A 22,985-nucleotide genomic window follows, 5' to 3' on the forward strand; every position below is an offset into this window, starting at 1 on the left:
ACCTGAAAATTAACCTTTATGGAATACTGCACGAGAACTCCCAAGACCCTTTGCGCCTCAGTTTTTTGTATTTTCTGCCCATTTAGAAAATAGTCTACACTTCTGCCGAAGTACATGACCATACATATACTTACCGATACTGTTTCCCATTTGACCTATCTGTCTTCTTTGACCTATCTGTCTTAGGCCTGGTGCAGCCTCCATACTTCCTCAACACTACCTGCTCCATCTATCTTCATATCATCTGAAAACTTAGCCACAAAGCCATCAATTCCGTCACCAAGTCATTGACATTCAACGTGAAAAGAAGCTGTCCCAGCACTGACCCCTGCAGGACACCACAGGTCACCAGCAGCCAATAAGAAAAGGCTCCCTTCAGTGTCGCACTTTGCCTCCTACCAATCAGCTAATGCTCTATCCATGCTAGTATCTTTCCTGTAATACCATGGGCTCTTACCGTGCTAAGCAGTCTCATGTGTGGCACCTTGTCAAAAGCTTTCTGAAAATCCAAATACACAACATCCACCAATTCTCCTTTGTCTATCCTGCTTGTTATTTCCACAAAGAATTCGAACAGATTTGTTAGGCAAGATTTTTCCTTAAGAAAGCCACGATAACTTTGGCCGATTTTACCATTTACCTCCAAGTACCATGGAACCACATCCTTAATAATCGACTCCAACATCTTCCCAACTACTGAGGTCAAACTATCTGGCTTATAGTTTCCTTCCTTCTGCCTGTCTCCCTTTTCGAAGAGTGGAGTGACATTTGCAATTTTCCAGTGCTCAAGTTTAAAGATAGCAAAATAAGAAATCACCACAACAAAAGTGATAACATGCGGCTGGACAGTATTTCCATCATTAGAAGTACTGCGAGTAGATGGGAAAATCCTGAGTAAATGTATCATTACTTTCATGTTTTCTGAGCTATCAGTGCAGCACTTTTGGTTTGTAAAGTATCTGCTTTAACAGTCCACATCCTTTGTACTAGGTTTTCTCTAAATCGATTCCTCTGTGAATTCAAATCTAATATGCATGAAGAAACGTAACCCGGTTCAAAATCATACAATGATAGAACATGATGACTGAAAAGCTTTCTCCTTTGGGAGCCACATGATTCTTTATACGAAAGAATCCTTGTAGATTAATGAGCAGTTGTTTAATCTAACTTGAAATTTGTACCGTATGCATTTGTTTTATTTATTTTACACCGAAAGAATTAAGCCTGGGTTTATTTGTTAGTGGAAACAAGCAATTCAAAAATCCCGGGGCTGTTTCAAGCACAGAGGGTTTATTATATCAGCATATATTTTATATATCACTTTTCAAAAGAGTCACTAAAGTATCTTAGGCAACCAACTCTATGGGACAAAAGAGAGAAATACCTTTTCCTATAATATCAATAGCTGATTACATACACCATAGTCATACCCAAACACATGTTTAACAAATGAATACAAGAGAATGGTTCCACCACTTCATTGGCAGCTGATGGATAACTCTTCAATCTCTCCCTAATGGGAACCAGACACTCTGTTCTGTCCATGAACAAGAATAAAAACTGTATTCCATGATTTTGTGTATCCAGCTCCAACTGCTTCAATGCTAATAAGGGAAGCTGAGCTAGAGTTCATGATTTTTTTTCCCTGAGAAGAAACAGAATATGGTTAAGACCCACAATACTTATTCTGTTCTCCATTTTGTAACATAATATTTGATTATCCTTTATTTTGTAGCGTGTCTGCTTGTGTATTAATAACTTGTGATGCTGCTCCCTCCTTGGCTAGCTCTCATATGTTTTTGCTTCTTTGTAGTGTCTTCTCCTTATGTTGAGGCATTTGATGAAATTCTTGCTGGGCCAGTGGCTACATATTATAAAATAAGCAAAGAACTTGGAGGAGATGTTGAGAAACATGTGAGTAATTTGTCTTTAAGTGATTGTGATGTAGTTTCCTAGAACTCAATATTCCTGATCATTCTTTGAAATCTATTGATCGTGTATCTTGCCGTATGAAAGAAAACAGGCCAGAAACTTTGATACTGTGCTCATGGCTACTTTATGAAAAATCGATTTTAAATGTTTGTTTTAACTCTTATTATAAACAAGCCAATTCATTTAAAAGTCTGCAGTTTAATCCTTAAATCAATTGAACTCTTAACTGAATAGTATCTAGGTGCTTGACATGGGGGAAGTGAAAAGCCGATGCCACTTGTTAACAATCAAAAAATTGAGCTAGTACTTTGCATGATAAACATGATATGGGGAAAGAATAGCTTGCTTGTGGTAAGATGCATGCAATGTAGTTTACCATTCTGTTGACAGTATTTAAACCTGCATATATTAATTTAATTTTATACCTATTGGAGCCTTTGGCCTTGAATTTGGTACCTTTGCAAAAAAATAGGTTGACGAAGATCCTTATTACAGTTTTTCTTTTCCTTCTCGTCACCAAATATAATTTCACCTCTGTATCCATCAATGATATGTTCAGGAAGGCAAACTGATGCTAATCAGGAAGTTAATACTAATCAATTATGGTATAGTGCACTCTGTCCTCATTATTGACTGATTTGCTATCCATAGATCCACATACTCATGACATTGGCCCAAGGCCCTATTTTGAATTATTTCACATAAATATACATACACATAGCAACGAACACAAAATGCCGGAGAAACTCAGCAGGTCAAGCGGCATCTATGGAAATGAAGGGGGAAAACGCCAGAACAAAGAGGTGGGCAGGGGGGAGGAAAGAGGGTAGCTAGTTGATAGGTGAAGCCATGTGGGTAGGAAAGATAAATGTGCACATTCAGCAACCAGTCATTGTTTACATAAATACCGTGACCACTTGTGTCAAATGGCTCGCTGTATTATGTTGTTCTAGTAGAGGGTCATCTTTGTTTAAGCAGCTGCATTTTCTGATTTATACTTTCCCCTATCACTACTTGTAAATATCAGTGCGTTCAATGGAAATAGCTTGCTAGCTAATACCATTCCGTTTTGGATATTTTTATATTTATTTATTGCTTACAATGCTTATAGAACATGCAAGTCCCACAGAGACAACAGTGAAAGTCAGGAAGAAACCAGAGGGACAGAAGTTTGGCTTCACTCCTAACTTCCAGTGCTATTTCTGTGGGGTTTGTAAGGGTTTCCTGGAAGTGCTTTGTTTTCCTGCCACATTTCAAACATTTGCATGTTGGTTAGTCACTTGGCCCCTGTGCCTAGGAGTAGCATCGGGGGCATTAAATCATAAACACAAGGTCTGCAGATGTTGGAAACCCAAAGCAATGCACACAAATTGCTGGAGGAACTCAGCAGGTTAGGCAGCATCTGTGGGAAGCAATAAACAGTCGACGGTTTGGGCCAAGACCCTTCTTCAGGACTGAGAAGGAAGGGGGAAGTCCAGAATAAAAAGGTGGGGGGGAGGGGAAAAGAGGCTTGTTCCTGGAAGGTGATAGATGAAGTCAGTGGGGTGGGAAAGGTGAAGGGCTAGAGAAGGAGGAATCTGATAGGAGAGGAGAGTGGACGGTAGGAGAAAGGGAAGGAGGAGGGGGACCCAGGGGGAAGTTATAGACAGGTGAGAAAAGGCAAAAGGTCAGAGTGGGGAACAGGAAGAGGAGAGGGGGGAGTTTTTTTTTAAATCGGAAGGAGAAAGTGATATTCATGCAATCAGTTTGAAGGCCACCCAGATGAAATACAGTGTGTTACTCCTCCACCCTGAGGAAGGCCTCATCTTTGCACATGAGGATGCTGTGGATCAGCATGTCAGAATGGGAACCAGAATTAATATATTTGGCCACTGGGAATTTCCACTTGTGGCTGATGGAGCGGAGGTGCTCAACGAAGTGGTCCCTCAATTTATGATGGTTCTCACCAATGTAGCTGAGGCTAGACAGAATAGAGAGGGGAGAAATTACAGGAGATATTGGTGAGGGTGTTGGAATGGGAGCTGGAACTGATTTGATGGGTCCTTTGATGTTATAGAAAATAATGTTAAGATTGAAATTTTCCGGAGTCCCTAAGGCAGTCCTACATCGACTTCAGCGCTGACTGCAGTCGCTGCGGCGCATCTGTTGCCAAACTGTATTGGTCTCTGCCGTTCCTTTGGTTTCATCAGCTGCGTGGAGAGGGGGAGCTTGCTACAGGGGCAACAGTTTGCTCTCCATATCATACTGCCCTGGCTTGGGTATCACGTAGGCGGTTGGTTCGCATCGTCCATGGTCAACCCCGACCAACAGAGGGTGTGAAGAACGTTTCCAAAATAGGTTTTAGTAGTTGGAGTACTGAATAGCAAAACTGGGACGTTAAGCAAAACTTGATGGCAGTAAATTAACATGATAATGAATCAAAAGCCACCTCAGTATATTTGAACATAAACTCAGCCTTGTACAAATAATAAAATGTTGTTATGTACATATTTTTCTATCTGTTTAGGCTGATATGGTGAATGAAGCTCTAAAGTTCCAGAGAGGATTCCTGGTAATGGCTTCCCAGTGTCAGCAGCCTCCACAGGTAGGCAGGTAGCTTTCTGTGGCAATTGTCCAGATAAAATTGTGCCACCTTTTTGTTTGTTTTGCTTCTCACTGTTCTACCTAGCAGAATGTAACCACTTCACATTTCTCAGTACTATACTGTTGTCCGTTACTAGTCAATCTGTTTTGTTCTGCTGTTTTTATCTTCATTGCGCCACCATTTTGTGTCATTTGCAATTTGGAAATGCTGCTGCCTCGATCAAGAATAAATCTTAAAAGTAAATGGAGACTGCATTGACTGCTACTGTTGAACTTGAGTTATTGTCTCAATTATTTACGTGTAAGTGTGCTGGGTACACCACTGATACTTTTGTATTTCTTCTTCTCGAGCCCTTAGCTCCCAGTGGATTATAGGTCATTGATGGCCACCTGTCTCCGTCGTCCAAGGTCAATGGGTGTGGTTAGAGTTCATCAATATCTCTGTAATCCGTTGCATCCACTGTACAGGGGATTGGCCTACACGGCTTCACCAGAGCCCTCTTTCCACTTCCCACGACAGGGACAGAGGGTTGTGAGGCGGACATTTTGTAAATCTTGCATTCCCACAGGATGGAGCCGATCCCAGTGTGCTTTTCAGGGCAGCGCAGTGGTCGCCTCTTCACAGCTCCGGCACCCTGTTCTCTTTTCCCCTGACGCGTACCAGACATGAAATTCCAACAGATGCACAGACATGAACCAGAACCTGAACTTTGGGCGTATATCAATGACCGCAGTCATGCTTCTCTTCAGAAGATTTTTCAAATGCATAGCACTGATTAGGATTACACAACTAAATTCCTGTTTTACCACCTGATCCCCTCAGGTCATTCAGCATGCAGTGAGTTGCTTAGACCTGGATAGACTAATCTGATACTTGTGTAGTGCTGAATTAATGAATCATGCCCAAACTACAATGTTTGTTTATTTAGCGCTACAACGCTAAGTAGAGCTTTTGACGCACGCCGCTCCAGGAACCCCACAACCCTAATTTAGCCTCAGCCTAATCACGGGACAATTTGCAGTGTCCAATTAACCTACCCGGTATGTCTTTGAACTGTGGGAGGAAATTGGAGCACCCAGGGGGAAACACATACAGAGACACTTTACAGAGCAGCCCCAGGCTGCAGTACCGTCACGCTAACCGCTACGCCACCATGGTGCGTTGGTACCATGTAGACCTTCCTTTGGTGGCATGGCGACACAGCTGTGAGCACTGCAGTCTCTCAGCTCGAGGGATCCACATGGAGTTTGTATTTTCCTCCTGTTACTATTTGCTTCAAATCTTGCAACTTCCCAAAGATGTGCTAGTAGGTTAATTGCAAGAAGTGTGAGCAATCAGATTAAATATGTTGATTGATACTTTACAGCGGAACCTGTAATTGGAAGTATTTTGAGGTAGTGTTTTTGTTGTGTTAATCTTAATAATTTAAGTAATCCTGAAATGTTTGGTTGTTTCTCCCCACTAAGGTTTCCACCAGAGACTAATTAAGGTGCCATGCAAGATTAAAAATAGCTGCTAATTATGTACCTCAGTCATAATTGTGTATAAATTGCTTACTGATGCAGTTAATTTCAAGTCTCTGTCAACAATGTTCATGTCCTAATCATTAAATTTTTAAGTAGCATTGTAAGGTATTTCTTCAAAATGGTTCCTAATGAGCGCTTTAAGGTTTTAGCTGGTTTGACAGCAAATTAGCAAACTTCAAAATGTGGTATGTGACCCTGATGTTGATAAGTGAATGATAATGGCAAAATGTGTCAACAACGTAAACACATGAGATTCTGCAAGTGCAGAAAATCCAGAGTAACACACAGAAAATGTTGGAGGAATTCAGTAGGTCAAGCACCATCTATGAAAAGGAATCGAGTCAACATTTCAGGCTGAGAACCTTCATCAGGACTCCATCCACGATGTATCAACTATCAGTGTTATGGTTTGGCTTTAAGTATTTCTTCATACCACTGTACGGGATGTTGGTGACCACCTTGACCAGAATATTGTGTGTGTTTATAATCTCCTTATTTGAAGTGTCTGTTCAGGAAAGATTTGCTGGTTTGATTGCCAAATGAAGGTATCAATTTTAAGGAAAGGTTGAGCAGATTAAGCTTGTACTTTTGGAATTTAGAAGAACGAGGCCAAGAGGATTTTTTTCCCCCCCAGAATCTACAACAGGAGTCAGTTTTAGAAAAAGGGGTCACCCATTTAAGAAAGGAATTTATTCTTTATTTTGAATCTTTATAATTTTTTTTCCTGTGGTAGAATTGTGGAATTTTCAAGCTAAGATGTATAGAGTCCTGGTTTGTTGGTGAGCTCAGGGAAGTAGGTGGAGTGGAGGACAAGATCGTAGTTATTTTATTGAATAGTGCTTTATCGGTTAGGGGTTGTTGCTAATTAAGTGCACTTGCAGCATTTTTTAAAACTTAAATTTCAAAGTAAATTTATTATCCAAGTACGTTTGTCACCATATATGACCCAGAGATTCATTTTCTTGTGGTATTCACTGTCCAAGTGTTTCAGAGCTGAGAGGAGAGCCAATGGAATAGCAACTGGTGTTGACCTGTTGTGATGGTAGCAAATTGGAGCAATCCATTAACGTCTTCTCTGAGAAAAAGGGAGAACTTCTAAGTGTAGTTTTTCCCTTTCAGTATGGCATTGGAATTTTGTGTTTAGGTTCCTGCAGTGGGACTTGAGATATCAACCTTGTAATCTAGTTTGTGTGCTACCTTAAAAGCCACATTTGCTCCTTGTAACAATAGTGAGTTAAGATTATAAATTTCAGTCATACTAAGTGGACAGTACAATATATTCCTGTAACTGCATTGCAAATTTTGCATATATGGAAATTGTTATGCAAGGAATATATCAGGTAAAGCAGATGAGCTAGATTTGTACATTCAACTACAATATCATAGCATTTGCTGAAACTTGTGTGCGAGAAGGACAGGGCTAGCATCTCAATATTCTAGGACATAAATGTTTTGAATGTGACAGGGTTATGTAAGAAAAGGAAGTGAAATTGCACTTATTGTTAGAATGTTTTGGCTGCACGGAGGGAACATTTTGGAGGTCTCATCCAGTGGGGCATTGGGTTTTTAATGGAGTGCTGAAGGGTGGCCTGATGGAAGCATTATGAGAGGCATAGTTGGGATTGATCGTCAGGGTTTTACTCCCAGGATGGAAAGGTCAAATTCTAGATGTAGCTCAAAGATAAGAGGGGGATAGTCTAAAGGAGATTCGCATTGCAATTTTTATTTTGCACAGTGGCAGTGCTTGTTGTCAGGTGAGGCATAGAGGTAGTTACAACAGCGATGTTTCAGAGGCATCGAAACAGACACACGATCAGGCAGGGAATAGAGGATCGCGTGTAGACGGATGGGATTAGTTTTGATTAGTGAAGTGGTGGGCTGAGGGGTTTGTTTCTGTGCTACATAAATTTCTTTGGAACCACGGAATAAATTATCTATAAAATTCAAAACTGATTTCTGACCAAAAAATAAAAGCAGATCTTCGAAGCTTCAAATTTGGTTGGAGATCTATGCCCCAAAGTTTGTTTTTTAATGTGCTATTGTTTTGTTTATCAATCTTGGATAACTTTTAACCCACCAAAATTTTTCAAAATAAATTCTTGTATCCAAATTTTTATTGTAATCTACCTTGGTAAACTTGTAGTTTTAATTCCTCTCTTCCCAGAGGACGTTATAAGAGCTTTAAATTTTTTAAAAATGGTTTAGTTACTGGACAATTATTTTATGAGCAGTTTTTGTTTAATTGCAGAAAAATATTTTAACTTTTTTATTAATGCCCTTCATTATTTTTTGGAACCTCATTGCCCAATCTGACAGAATAAGAATTTTGTATCATTCTAATATTTTGGGATGAGTGACTTGTGATAATTGTTGATGAAAATCAGGTTGAGTTGGGGAGTGAGACAGCATTTTCTCACCTAGTGATTTGTCCGATTTTGCTGCTGAAAGTTGAATTCTTTCCCGCTTCCATCCCAGTGTCCACTCTTTCCAAGTGTTGACATTGCACTCATTCTGGGGAAGATAGAAAGTTAAAATCTTAGCTGATATATTCTTCTGCAGCTGTGCTTTGTATGAGCACAGTGCCTTCAGTTACGTATTTATGTTTTAATGCACTATTATGCTACCTGCTGCACCGTTTTCGGCAATTATACAAGTGGTCATTTGCTTTGTATCTACAGGCTGAATTGACCCAACTGCTTCAGCCACTGTCCAGTAAAATTATGCAGATTCAAGAATTCAGAGAAAAAAACCGTGGAAGCAGTCAATTTAATCATCTATCAGCAATAAGTGAGAGCATTCTTGGCCTTGGATGGTTGGCAGTAGTAAGTATTTTGTTCATCTAAGCAAGACAATCTTGCCTAGAAGAGTAGGTTTCTTTGTTGCAGAATGTGCTCATGATTTGCGCTGTGTCCTTGAACTTTTGTATGTGACTTGCTGATGGCTTTAAGTTTCCCTTTGCATCTTACTATACAGTGTTGCAGTTGCAAATTGGCACTGGGATTAGAACATAGAAAAGTACAGCACAGTACAGGCCCTTCGGCCCACAATGTTGTGCCGACCCTCAAACCCTGCCTCCCATATAAGCCCCCACCTTAAATTCCTCCATATACCTGTCCAGTAGTCTCTTAAACTTCACTAGTATATCTGCCTCCACCACTGACTCAGGCAGTGCATTCCACGCACCAACCACTCTCTGAGTAAAAAACTTTCCTCTAATATCCCCCTTGAACTTCTCACCCCTTACCTTAAAGCCATGTCCTCTTGTATTGAGCTGTGGCGCCCTGGGGAAGAGGCGCTGGCTATCCACTCTATCTATTCCTCTTATTATCTTGTACACCTCTATCATGTCTTCTCTCATTCTCCTTCTCTTCAAAGAGTAAAGCCCTAGCTCCCTTAATCTCTGATCACAATGCATACTCTCTAAACCAGGCAGCATCCTGGTAAATCTCGTCTGTACCCTTTCCAATGCTTCCACATCCTTCCTATAGTGAGGCAACCAGAACTGGATACAGTACTCCAAGTGTGGCCTAACCAGAGTTTTATAGAGCTGCATCATTACATCGCGACTCTTAAACTCTATCCCTCAACTTACGAAAGCTAACACCCCATAAGCTTTCTTAACTACCCTATCCACCTGTGAGGCAACTTTCAGGGATCTGTGGACATGTACCCCGAGATCCCTCTGCTCCTCCACACTGCCAAGTATCCTGCCATTTACTTTGTACTCTGCCTTGGAGTTTGTCCTTCCAAAGTGTACCACCTCACACTTCTCCGGGTTGAACTCCATCTGCCACTTCTCAGCCCACTTCTGCATCCTATCAATGTCTCTCTGCAATCTTTGACAATCCTCTACACTATCTACAGCACCACCAACCTTTGTGTCGTCTGCAAACTTGCCAACCCACCCTTCTACCCCCACATCCAGGTCGTTAATAAAAATCACAAAAAGTAGAGGTCCCAGAAGCAATCTTTGTGGGACACCACTAGTCACAACCCTCCAATCTGAATGTACTCCCTCCACCACCACTCTCTGCCTTCTGCAGTCAAGCCAATTCTGAATCCACCTGGCCAAACTTCCCTGGATCCCATGCCTTCTGACTTTCTGAATAAGCCTACCGTGTGGATTATGTTGACATTTATGGAATCACTTGTTAGGTAAAACAAGAGAAAGGAGAAAATGCAAAAAAATGAAAGCGTACCTGCATGGATTGCAATTTCTATGTTATGCTGTTGGGTAAAGATAGATTAAATATTAGCTTTATTTGTCAACATGTATGTTGAAACATAAAGTGAAATGTGTTGTTTGCTTCAGTGACCAGCTCAGTCCGAGGACGCGCTGGGGCGGCCTGTGTGTGTCACCATACTTCCGGTGCCAACATAGCATGCCCACAGCTTACTAACTCTAGCCCGTATGCTGTTTTCTAATGTTGGAGCAGTGGAAATTGAGCCCTGAACAGTGATGGTGGCACTGTAAAAGCATTACGCTAACCGCAGTGCCACCATGCCGCCAACCTGATATCCATTCAGGGTGGATTGAACTGTTATTAAACCAATGTAGTTATTGATATGGAATAGCACAAACAACTTAAAAGATTTCCTTTTATTTATAAGGGACAGGAGCAGGTTTCCCAGCATTTCTTTTTAGAATCTGCTTAATGTTTGCAATTATGACTAGTTTGTTGAATTGCCCATCACCAGGGTGCATATGAACTATAAACACTTACAATCAGATACTTACACCATCTGTTTTTACCAAAAATTGGACCTTTTAACTTCATTAGACATGGGATTAATGTAAATAACTTTGAACTGTCTAAAGTAGTCAGCAAACTGAATGTGTGATACATATGTAACTGACCCCAATGAAAATGACAATGTTAATCATGATTGCCTGATGGCAGTGAAGGGAGGTGTTTGAGAAATGTGTATTTGAATGCTTATTGGAATCTAGATGGCATAAGTTGTTTGAGTGTATAAATTATAAAATTTGAGGCATGGGAATTAATGAAATGACTTTCTTTGTAGGCTCCAAAACCTGGTCCTTATGTTAAAGAGATGATGGATGCTGCTATGTTTTACACCAATCGGATTCTGAAGGAGTACAAAGACACGTATGAGTACCATTTATACTGTGTTTAATGAAATTTGCTAATACTGGGTCTCATATTCTCAAAATATCCCAATCTGATAAATTAGACTATCTACATGGTTTCTAACCTGTATATACATTCAATACTCTGTGACTTTACATTAGAAAACTGGGAAAATCAAAATTTGGGATTACTCCAGTTATAAAATGATTGGAAGAGCAGGAAATGGTCAGAATATCCAGCAGGTTAGATAGCATCATTATTCTCCACAAATGCTGCCTGACCTGAATAAATATAGTTTATTTACAGATTTCCAAAATCTATAGTATTTCTCTCCTTATTTGAAATCCTCAGTGCATGAAGTATCTTTCCATCTGTATCCAACAATTGCTTCAGTCTTGTTGCTGACAGGCTTACGCCCAGTGCAGCTCTGCACAGGACCCAGTGAATTGTAATGAATTATCCAGTCTTCTGTGTTTTGTTCTGTTTGGGATTGTACAAATTAGTATTGGTAGTCATAAGACTATCAGAATATTAGGAGGGGAATAAGCATCTACAGTAGCTAGAAAAAAGTTTGTGAACCCTTTGCAATTAACTGGTTTTCTGTATTAATTACTCATGAAATGTGATCTGATCTACATCTCAGTCATAATAATAGACAAACACAATCTGCCTAAACTAATGACACACAAACGATTGTACTAATTCTCATCAATATTGAGTACATCATTTAAACAATCACAGTGTAAGTTCAAAAAAGTATGCGAACCTCTAGGGGAATGCCTTCTGCAACAGCTATTTGGAGTCAGGTCTTCCGATCAAAGAGATGAGATTGGAGTTGTGGGTTGTAGAGGTGCTCTTCCCTATATTTAAAAAAAAACATGACACACAGTCAGGTTACTGACAGTCTCCTCTTAAGAAAGATCTGTTTATGTGTACCTGTTTAGGTGTACAAGATGATGAGAGGCATTGATCGTGTGGATAGTCAGAGGCTTTTTCCCAGGGCTGAAATGGCTGCCACAAGAGGGCACAGGTTTAAGGTGCTTGGGAGTAGGTACAGAGGAGATGTCAGGGGTAAGTTTTTTTTGCAGAGAGTGGTGAGTGCATGGAATGGGCTGCTGGCGACGGTGGTGGAGGCGGATATGATAGGGTCTTTTAAGAGACTTTTGGAAAGGTACATGGAGCTTAGAAAAATAGAGGGCTGTGGGTAACCCTAATAATTTCTAAGGTAGGGACATGTTCGGCACAACTTTGTGGGCCGAAGGGCCTGTATTGTGCTCTAGGTTTTCTATGTTTCTATGTGCACCATGCCTCGATCAAAACAACTTTCAGAGGACCTTAGAAGAAGAATTGTAGAGGTGCATGAAGCTGGAAAAGGCTACAAAAGCATTTCTAAAGACCCGAGTGTTCATCTGTCCACAGTAAGAGAAATTGTCTACAAATGGAGGAAATTCAGTCCTGTTGCTACTCTCCCTCTGAGTGAGTGTCCTGCAATGATCACACCAACAGCACAATGTGCAATGCTGGAGGAGGTGAAAAAGAACCCAAGGGTAACAGCAAAAGACCTGCAGAAATCTCTAGAACTTGCCAAAATTTCTGTTCATGTGTCCACTATAAGAAAAACAGAACAAGAATGGTGTTCATGGAAGGACACTACAGAGGAAATCATTGCTCTCCAAAAAAAAACATTGCTGCACATCCCAAGTTTGCAGAAGGCCACTTGAATGTTCCACACCACCTCTGGGACAACGTTCTGTGGATAGATGAGACAAAAGTGGAACTTTTTTGGCAGGACTGCCCACCACTATGTTCGAAGGGAAAAGGACACTGCACACCAACCCCAAAACCTCGTCCCAACTGTGAGCATCACGGTTTGGGGCTGCTTTGCCGCCTGAGGGCCTGAACAGCTTGCAATCGTTGAGGGAACAATAAACAATAAATTCAAAATTGTATCAAGACATTTTGCAGCAGAATGTCAGGATAATAGTCCGTCACCTGAAGCTTAATAGAAATTGGATGATGCAACAAGACAATGATCTGAAACACAGGAGTAAATCAACAACAGAATGGTTTAAAAAGAAAAAAAAATTGTGTTTTGGAATGGCCAAGCCAGAGTTCAGACCTTAACCCAATTGAGATTACATGGTGTGACCTGAAGAAGGCTGTTCAGGCAAAGTATCCTGAAAATATTGATGCACTGAAACAGTTTTGTATGGAGGAATGGTCTAAAATTCCTCATTGCCATTGTGCAAGTCTGATCAGCAGCTACAGGAAACGTTTGGTGAAGGTTATTACTGCTAAAATAGGTTCTACCAGTTATTAAATACAAGGGTTCACATACTTTTTCCAGCCTGGACTGTGAATTATTAAACAATGTGTTCAATAAAGACATGAAAAGTACAATTGTGTGTTATTAGTTAAGGCAGATTGGGACTTAGATGTAGGTCAGACCACGTTTTTTGAGTAATTAGTGCAGAAAACCAGTTAATTGTAAAGAGTTCACAAACTTTTTCTTGCAACTGTATTTCACAGACTTTTTAATCATGGAAATAAATGCACCACCCTTGTTTGGTCTTTGTGTGACTTGGCTTGTAAACCAAATAGTTCAGGGACCAATTCAGACATAAGCATTAATAGGTGACTTTACTTGTAATGTCCACATCCTGTAAATACATACAATTAAAAGGTTAGATTTTTTAAAAAAACTTATTTGATTTTATTAATGACCTTGAAGTCAAAATGGCAGCAAATTTTTAATCTGGTTTTACAGGAGATTTTGTTTGATTCCATTCTTGATTGTAAAAAATTATTTGTTCAGTCAATTTCACTTTGTGCAAATTGGTTACATTTCTTTTTGAAGCAAATAACCATTTAACCTTTCAAGCTTATTCCTTCATTTAATAAGGTCGTGAATGATCTGTAGTTTGTTTCCATGTTGCTTGTACCAGATTTATGTATACAAACCATATTAAGATTTCTCACAAGTAACCATTCACCTTCCCATGCTTTCAGCCTGTTGGGCAGACAGACCGTACTTCTGAAAATTACATCTCTGAACTCAGTGAAAGTCAATCAACACTAACAAGCGAGGAAAGGGAATTTGAGTGAGCTGCCCTGATGAATGACACAAAATCACAAATCTTGTACTAAATTACATAGCAAAGGTAGGGTGCATCAGTAGCAAAAGTAGATGTTCTCCAATTCATGCTGTTAATATTCAAAGATTCAAAAAACTTTATTGTCATTCTAACCATACATCAGCTCTGCAGGGCAGAATGAGACAGCGTTCCTCAGGGGCAGTGCAATCGTAACATAACAAACACAATGCTAAATAATAAACATAACAATAAATAGTAAAACACAGCAGCCACATGTCAGTTAAATCAGTTATAAGTGTCCAGTGCAAGTTAAAAGTGTCCAAAGCAGAGTCAGGTGGAGCAGCTATTTAGCAGTCTGACTGCCTGTGGGAGGAAGCTGTGTAGTAGCCTTGTGGTTTTAGTTTTGATGCTCCTGTAATGTTTGCCTGATGGCAGAAGAACAAACAGTTCATGGAGAGGGTGTGAGGGGTCTTTAATGATGTACCGTGTCTTCTGGAGGCATCGACTCTGAAAAAAGTCTTGGACAGAAGGTAGGGAGATCCCGATAACCTTCTCTGCTCCCCTAACCACCCTCTGCAAGGCTTTTTTGTCGACAGCACTGCAGCTGGAGTACCAGGTTGTGATGCAAAAGGTTAGCATCTCTCAACCATGCCTCTGTAGAATGTAGTTAAGATGTTAGTGGGGAGTGATGCTTGTTTAAGCTTCCTCAGAAAGTGCAATCTCTGCTGGGCCTGTTTCACAATCCCAGTGGTGTTCCTGGACCAGGTGAGATTGTCCGAGATCTGCACCCCAAGGAACTTGATGTTTTCCACTCTCTCCACTGTGGAGCCGCTGATGCTGAGAGGTGTGTGCTTTTGAGAATTGCAATTCGTAGGTTTTGATTTATTTCCCACAATCATAAGAAACAGATTTAGATTTAGTAATAGATGCAGCATGACAATGTTAGGAAGATTTGGTGGCTTCCATTTCAGGTGTTGGTACCCTTTATCTCTGTCATAAATCTCTTCTGGCTCAAACCTTCTGTTTCTTATCTCCCTGACATAGTTGTGTGGAATATACAGAATCTCATGTTGAATTATACACAGAAAGAGATATACACAGGAAGTAGTAATAAGGTGATACTTTGACTAATGGCATATTTCTTAATGTTTCAGGGATAAAAAGCATGTAGAATGGGTCAAGGCCTATATTAGCTTCTGGACTGAACTGCAGGCTTACATCAAAGCAAACCACACCACAGGGCTTTTATGGAACAAAAATGTAAGTGCTCCTGTTTTGTTGGTACAGTAAAGTTTTTTGTATTAAATTATTTTGATCACTTTTATTATGTATTTACTGTGCAGGGTTGCACAGTCAAAGGTTAATACAGTTTGCTGATGTCAACTCCTGAAAACAAATTATACTGCAGGTAAAAATAGTGCTGGCGACTGCAATCATCAAATAATTGCCAACCATTGAGTTATAATATGACATACCCCACTGACATGGGACAAATGTCTTTGTTAGCTTTTTCTGTGCATTGGAGGCTCCATACCAGGCTGTGGTGAAATACTCACAGTAGAGCTGCTACTACTCAATATATTTATTCCCAAAATGATTTGAGGGGAAAAGGGAATATGGGTGAAATGGAACTGCTCATTCTGCAAGGGTATATTCTCAAGCCGCAGAAACAGCAACAAGATGTACATTGAACGGAATAAATATTCTTCAGTATTCTATGGAGTATCTGTAGTACTTCGAATAAAACTGAATAATTTAGACTTCAATATTTTATCAGCAAAGGCTGTTTCATCGCAAAGGCTGTTTCATCTCGAACTCACCAATGTAAAATATGCATAAATTGCCTCAAACAGTATGGAAAATACATGAAATAAAACACTTGAGGGTGATATTGGTTGAATTTAAAGTTGCATTCATTCCAGGATTAATTTCTTTATGGTTCCATGAACAACAAAATTAGTATAAATATTTAAAGAGTAAACAGTGAGAAAGGAATAGGATGGGCGAGGTACTATTTGGTTTATATTCTTCCAAAAAGGTCTAGCTGCAATGTGATGGCCTCAATTGTCTTATTCTATGGTATGCACTTGTATAGAGTAGATTATTAATCAGAGTCTAAGGCAGTTTGTCATGTTCATTGTGTGCCAGGGTCACTATGGAAGTGCCTCTTAATCAGCAATGTTTTCATTGCTCATCACAGTATATGATGTAAAATTTACTATTCACAACAATCATACAACAAGATTGCATCGCATCCTATATACAATGGATTCCGGTTAATTGGGACCAGTACATTTTGGCCCAATTAAGCTGCTGTCCCAATTCGCTGAAGTTTCATGGAAATAGTTAAAAAGATATAAAATGACAAACTATCGTTTAACTGAATAACAAATTATGTACTTAAATGAAATGTAGAACAAATTAGAACACTACCGATGCTACTTCAGTACTATAAATCTATGTATTATTTCCTAATAGTTATCAGTGGAAGAATTCATCCATGTAACGCTGCCGTGTTCTTTTGATTCACTATAAATGAACAAAATCAGCACAGGCACCTAATGGAGATGATAGGCTACCTTCATGCATTGCTTTCTACAATTGCATCCTCCAAATCTTTATTTTCATTTTAAAATTCAAGGTGATTGTCGATACCTTCAAATTGTTCATAGTCCCTAACTTGATGAAGTAGTGAAATAGTTTCATTTTCACTCATGGCTGTTGCTGGCATCTCCACAGTTCATGTTTCCAAGATGTATCACGCTTGTTTAGATGTTCCTTTGAACGTTTTGAATAGAACTTATTGGCCGCAATGAGCAGAGATATATTTGGAGAAAAAAGGGTGCAGAATTTCATGAAAAGAACACCTCTTCAACTGTTATGCACGGCGGTGGATCGATCATGCTTTGGCCTTGTGTTGCAGCCAGTGGCATGGGGAACATTTCACTGGTAGAGGGAAGAATGAATTCAATTAAATACCGGTAAATTCTGGAAGCGAACATCACACCATCTGTAAAAAAGCCGAAGATTATAAAGAGGATGGCTTCTACAACAGGATAATGATCCTAAACACACCTCAAAATCCACAATGGACTACCTTCAAGAGGCACAAGCTAAAGGTTTTGCCAATGCCCTCACGGTCCCCCGACCTAAGCATCATTGAGAATCTGTGGATAGACCTCAAAAGAGCAGTGCATGCAAGGCGGCCGAAGAATCTCACAGAACTAGAAGCCTTTTGCAAGGAAGAATGGGTGAAAATCCCCCAAACAAGAATTGAAAGACTCTTAGCTGGCTACAAAAAAACGTTTACAAGCTGTGATACTTGCCAAAGGGGGTGTTACTGACTACTGCCATGCAGGGTGTCCAGACTTTTGCTTCTGGCCCTTTTCCTTTTTTATTATTTTGAAACTGTAAAAGAGGGAAATAAAAAGTAATCTTGCTTAAAATATTAAAGAAATGTGTCATCTTTAACTTTATGCCTTTTGGAAATCAGTTCATCTTTTACTCGCTTAGCTATTCACAGTAACAGAAATTTTGACCGGGGGTGCCCAAACTTTTGCATGCCGCTGGACAAATGGGATTACTCAACTGGCATCTGGCAGAGTTGTGATGGGCTGGGCTGAACTACCTCTATTTTCCTGTTAGATCTATTTGGAAGGCTTTTTCTCAATTGTAATGACTGTTCGGCTTGATGTTGCAGTTAGACTTTTAAAAAATACAATGCTTTAGAAAGCCTAACGCTTTATCCTGTTTTCGTTCTTTAAGGGTCGGATAGCGTTGGCCTCTTGTTCTGCCCCAGCTTCAGGAGGAGCTCCTCCTCCCCCTCCGGGACCACCACCACCATCCGTTCCATCCCCAGCTTCTAAAGATGACACATCTGTTTCGCGATCAGCTCTATTTGCTGAGCTTAACAAGGGAACCGATATTACTAGTAGTAAGTAATACATGGCGAGTTTGTTATTGATACTTAATCTGAAAGTAACATCCTAATATAACGAGCAATCAGTTTTGCAGATACTTCAGAACTCTAACTCTAATTCACTGTCTAGAACTTTGGAGTTTCCCTTTTTGAGAAAGGAATAAATAGTAATTATTTATTTACCATGTTGGTAAATGGCTATTCTTTTGCAAAAATGTTGATCTCCATTATATTGATGGAAAATGAACTGTAGTAAACCTGCATACATTAGGCATCTATAAAGTTATTTTTTGGATTAAATTACAGTTGAATTGCCTTAATCTCCTCCTTCCCCTGTACCTTCCACCAGAGAAATTGGGAGAGCAGGTTGCAAAATCCTGATAATTTTAGTTTCAGTGTATTGAAACTGACTGCTTTAGCTTCAGAATTAATTAATTTATTCTGTACAGAGTTCCACAAATCTAATGAGAATAACCATTTTGATGTAGCCAACAAAATCTTCAAATGAGGATCGATAGTGAATATTAGCATTTAGTGTGTTAATGGAATTTAATTCTATTCAGGTCAGTGGTCAACAACTTGCTGATGTGCTGACAGGGCTTGTATTTGAGTGATTCCAACAGCTCCCACAGAAGGGCACATGGATGTGGGAGTTTTTGTTTGGTCTGTTAAAGGTTAAAATTTGGTGGGAAAATAGTTATGCAAGTTACTGTTTATTAAGCATTTAGTTGAAAGCAGGAAAAAATGAATGAGTTAACCAACTTTCACAGGCTTCCAGCTTGAACTAAATATTTTGGAGGAAAGAATCCACAGTTTATAAAAAGATACTGTGAATAGAAGTAATGCAGGAAACGACATAGTTTCCTTGTGTCGAAGAAAGAAGTGTTCAAATAGTGCCCTTTGTATGCTTTCCATAAGCCCTGGAAATCAGATTCATGAAGACTGGCTAATTCATCAGATCTTGACTTTAGTGTTAAACTGTTTGAGTTTCCAATAACTGGGAGATTTATAAAATGACCTTTTGATACTAGTATCTGAGAAGTAAGTTTTAAATTAAGGTACAGAAACCTTAGTTTCATATATGCATATTGAAAATACTGAATCTTATTTTTAATTTGTTGCCTATAAGACGTACAGAGCCAGAAAAAAATTGAATGCCCTTGTGTAATTTAATTTTTTTTTCAAGTGCTAATACTGTCCCCTTTGGACAGACGACACTCCTTTAGGCAATACAGTCAAAATGCTAACCACTTACTGTGCTTCAGAAAGTTTTAAAAAATCTTAAGCCTTTGGTTCTTTTTCTTTTTACAATAGACCTTTCTTGACCCCCCTCCTCTGTTTCCATAGATGTTTGTGAAGAAAAAGAATTTCAGGATGTATATTGTATACATTTCCCTGAGTGTAAATGTACCTAGTGACACCTATTGAATATGAACAGCTTTTTCTCATTTATTCTGTGGACCCACTTACTTTGAACACCTGTTGCATTTTCCAGCCTCTGCTTCAAGGCAAACGGGCCCATCTTCAACCTTTCCATGTCACACAAATTTCATACTTTCTCAAATTTTTCAGGTGATCTTTACTTTTGCATCCTCTCCGCTTTCACATCCTTCCTTCAGAGAAGTTGCTGCAATTAAGTTCACCAATTTACTTATGACTAAACCTGTGGTCTTATTTTATGAAACCATGAATTCAATATGTTATTTTGCCATCTTTGGACTAAACACCCAGATCTTTCTGTTTTATCAAAATTCTGCTTTGTGTCTTCACATTCAGCATCCGGTTCTCATGAAGGTTTCTCACTGTCTTTTTCATTGTACACTGTGCTTCCACATTTTGAATGAATAGCAGGTTATGAATTTGTCTCCTGTATATCCAAATACAAGCCATCAATATTGATCAGCAAATGCAACTGTTCTTCCACTGACCCCAGAGAAAAATACTATCTTCCTCACTTCGTTATTTAAAATAACTATTCACTGTAACGTTTTTGTCTCCCTTTTATTACTACTTAGCAATGCTGCTACTTACTCCTTTTATTCTTTGGACTTTAGTCTTACCATCAACCAGATGGCACTTTAGCAGAAGCCAGTATGCACTGCATCAACCTTGTTGCTCCCTCTTTATTTGTGTCATGTAATTCAGAATTGGCCCCTTTGGCCCATTGAACCCTTGCTGACCATTAAGGAATAATTTATATTAATTACATTTTGTTCTTCCCACATTCCCCATAAGACTGTAAGATCTAGGGCAGAATTAGGTCATTTGTCCCAATGAGTCTGCTCTGCCATTTCATCATGGCTGATCCATTTTCCCTCGCAGCCCCTATCTCCTGCTCCTCTCTCCGTATCCCTTCATTCCCTGACTAATCAAGAATCTGTCAACCTCTGCCTTAAATATACCCAATGACTTGGCCTCCACAGCTACCTGTGGCAACGAATTTTGGATTCACCCCTCTCTGGCCAAAGAAATTCCTCCTCGTCTCTATCCAGAAGGATACTCCTCTATTCTGTGGCTGTGTCCTCTGGTTCCCCGCCAGAGGAAACATCCTCTCCACATCCACTCTATCGAAGCCTTTCAACATTTGATAAGTTTCAATGAGGTCACCCCTCATTCTTCTTAATTTCAGTGAGTGGAGCCATCAAATGCTCTTCGTATGATAAGCCTTTCAATCCCTTTCTTAGATAAGGGACCCAAAACTGCTCACATTAGCCCATCAACTATTCCCTCTACCCCAAATTCTACCGCTTACTTACACACCAGGAATAATTTACAGTGACTGATTAACCTAATGAACAATTAACTCAAAATCTTAACAGGCAAGTTGAATGTAAGTTGTCTTATCATTCCAGGTAACTTCATGCTGACTCCCATTATCAAATCCATTTTTGTCCAAGTGAATTTATCCCAAATTGCTTTCCCACCATGCCCTAAACTAAGGTTAGCCTGACTGACAAGTTACTGGATTTATTCTTGTAAACGTTTTTAAAATATTTGCATTTCTACAGTCTTCAGACACTGTCTTCTGATTAGAGGGTTATGACCACTACTTCTACATTTTCCTCCCTTTTCTCAGCAACCTATGATGCATCCAACTGAGAACTGATGACGCTACTGTAGATGTATCTAACTTTAATATTAATTGCTCTTTATCAATTTTAGCACCCTTTTCTAGGACATCTGGCAGTGACTTCCATAATAAAAGACAGCTTTCCCAAGTACACAAGTTGTGTCTCAACTATGCCTTCGGTATATAGTCACTAATCAAACCCTCCACTCTTCTAAATATCTTATTATTCAGCTGCGTAGGAAAAGCAAAGAACTAAAATGTTCTAGATAAGCACAATGTTGTGAACATCTGTTTAATTCAGGACTGAAGCATGTCCCGGACAGTAACAAAACCCACAAGAATCCTGCGTTAAGAAGTGCAGGTGGAACTTCCGTATCTGGACCAAAGCCATTCAAAGCAGCTTCTCCAACAGTGAAGCCAGCAAATAAGAAAGGGCCACCCGTGCTAGAACTGCAAGGGAAGAAATGGATGGTGGTAAGTTTAAATTTATCCAAAATAATCCATTATTCCAGAATTTATTTTGGAAAGATGGGCTTTGATTTTAGTGGGTGATGACAAAGAAAATGCAAAATAAATTCTCTTGGTTCAGTATTTGGTATTTGCTCAGCTGATTTTGGCTGCATTTCCTAATGGAGCTCCAGTTGGTTTTAGCTCCTTAAAGTTAAGTAAATACTCAGCAGCTTTGTACTCTGAAGAGTGTCCCTGTGGCACTAGTGTAATGACCAGGCTTGTGATTGTCATTGGAGGTCATTAGAGTGCTGGAAAGAATACAGTCATGAAAGGTTTTGTGAGTGAGTAGATGAAACATTGGGGGAAGAGGATGATGTCAGAGATTTGATAATAAATTTACTGTGACTTTGAGCCGGTTTAAGGGTTTCAATGAATTTTAAGAACCAATACGTTGATATAAAATTTTAAAATTGATTCGAGGTTGGTTAGGTACATAAATGTATATAGACACACAGGACAATTGGCCAGTGCAGTAGGTTGCGTACAGGAGGCCAGTCAGAAGAAAATTGAAGTAATTGCGTTTGAGGCTGGGGCTGTGGATGGGCTGAAATGAGGTGTATCCACATTGTAAAAAGAAACCTGAAAAAATTAATTCCTACTTTTAAGTTTAACTAATCTGAATATCAATGTGATCAACAATTTACATGGAAAAGTTGAGCATTGTCTCTGTGACTGATAATCTAGTAACCCATCAGCTGAAAGTTTGCCTGTACAGAAGGTAGGTGACTGTAAAACTTGACAGAACCATGATGCCCTTATGAAAAGGTAATCATTGGGTATACATTTCAATATTAGCTATTTCACTGGGCTAACGTGGAATGATTGGAGGTATGGAATTATCCCTCATTAGGAGCTAGTAGGCAAAGACAGAAACCAAATTGGACAGTTTTGTCAGAAAATCTGTTGCACGTAAGTATTTTGGAAACTTGTAATCCTTCTGGCAATATTTTATACTTTTATAATTATGAAGTCTTTGAACACTGAATTGTTAACCTGTAATTTAATATTTATGCATGAATTAAATGAATAAACTACAGCATGTTAGTCATTTACAGTGTTTTCTCACTCTCTTTATGTGAAGTGGTTTAAGATTGTTCTCTGCTTTTAGGAAAACCAAGAGAATGCCAGTAACCTGGTTATTCAAGACACTGAATTGAAGCAGGTTGTGTATGTTTACAAGTGTGCCCACTCCACTGTTACTGTCAAAGGGAAGATCAACTCCATCACCGTCGGTAGGTGGAAACATATAAAGATCA

At 39.4% G+C, this 22,985-nt stretch overlaps 1 protein-coding gene and 1 long non-coding RNA gene across 2 annotated transcripts in view; one reads left to right on the forward strand and one right to left on the reverse strand.

Annotated features, from left to right (window-relative positions):
• cap1 (CAP, adenylate cyclase-associated protein 1 (yeast)) overlaps positions 1–22,985 on the forward strand; it is a 42,934-nt gene that overhangs the window by 9,897 nt on the left and 10,052 nt on the right. The window contains exons 3-10 of the mRNA XM_072247282.1: positions 1,814–1,914; positions 4,439–4,516; positions 8,721–8,864; positions 11,068–11,153; positions 15,385–15,490; positions 17,996–18,164; positions 21,521–21,693; positions 22,838–22,961. Of these exons, the coding sequence (XP_072103383.1) occupies positions 1,814–1,914; positions 4,439–4,516; positions 8,721–8,864; positions 11,068–11,153; positions 15,385–15,490; positions 17,996–18,164; positions 21,521–21,693; positions 22,838–22,961 (981 nt within the window). The remainder of the gene's footprint in view (positions 1–1,813; positions 1,915–4,438; positions 4,517–8,720; positions 8,865–11,067; positions 11,154–15,384; positions 15,491–17,995; positions 18,165–21,520; positions 21,694–22,837; positions 22,962–22,985) is intronic.
• Positions 1,306–12,301, reverse strand: LOC140190593 (uncharacterized). Its single transcript, XR_011883641.1, has 3 exons — positions 11,902–12,301; positions 8,460–8,553; positions 1,306–1,645 (listed from the first exon to the last, which is right to left on the reverse strand). It is a non-coding gene; the product is annotated as an uncharacterized lncRNA (long non-coding RNA).

The sequence above is a fragment of the Mobula birostris genome, chromosome 30, assembly GCF_030028105.1.
Source record: "Mobula birostris isolate sMobBir1 chromosome 30, sMobBir1.hap1, whole genome shotgun sequence".
Lineage (NCBI taxonomy): Eukaryota > Metazoa > Chordata > Chondrichthyes > Myliobatiformes > Myliobatidae > Mobula > Mobula birostris.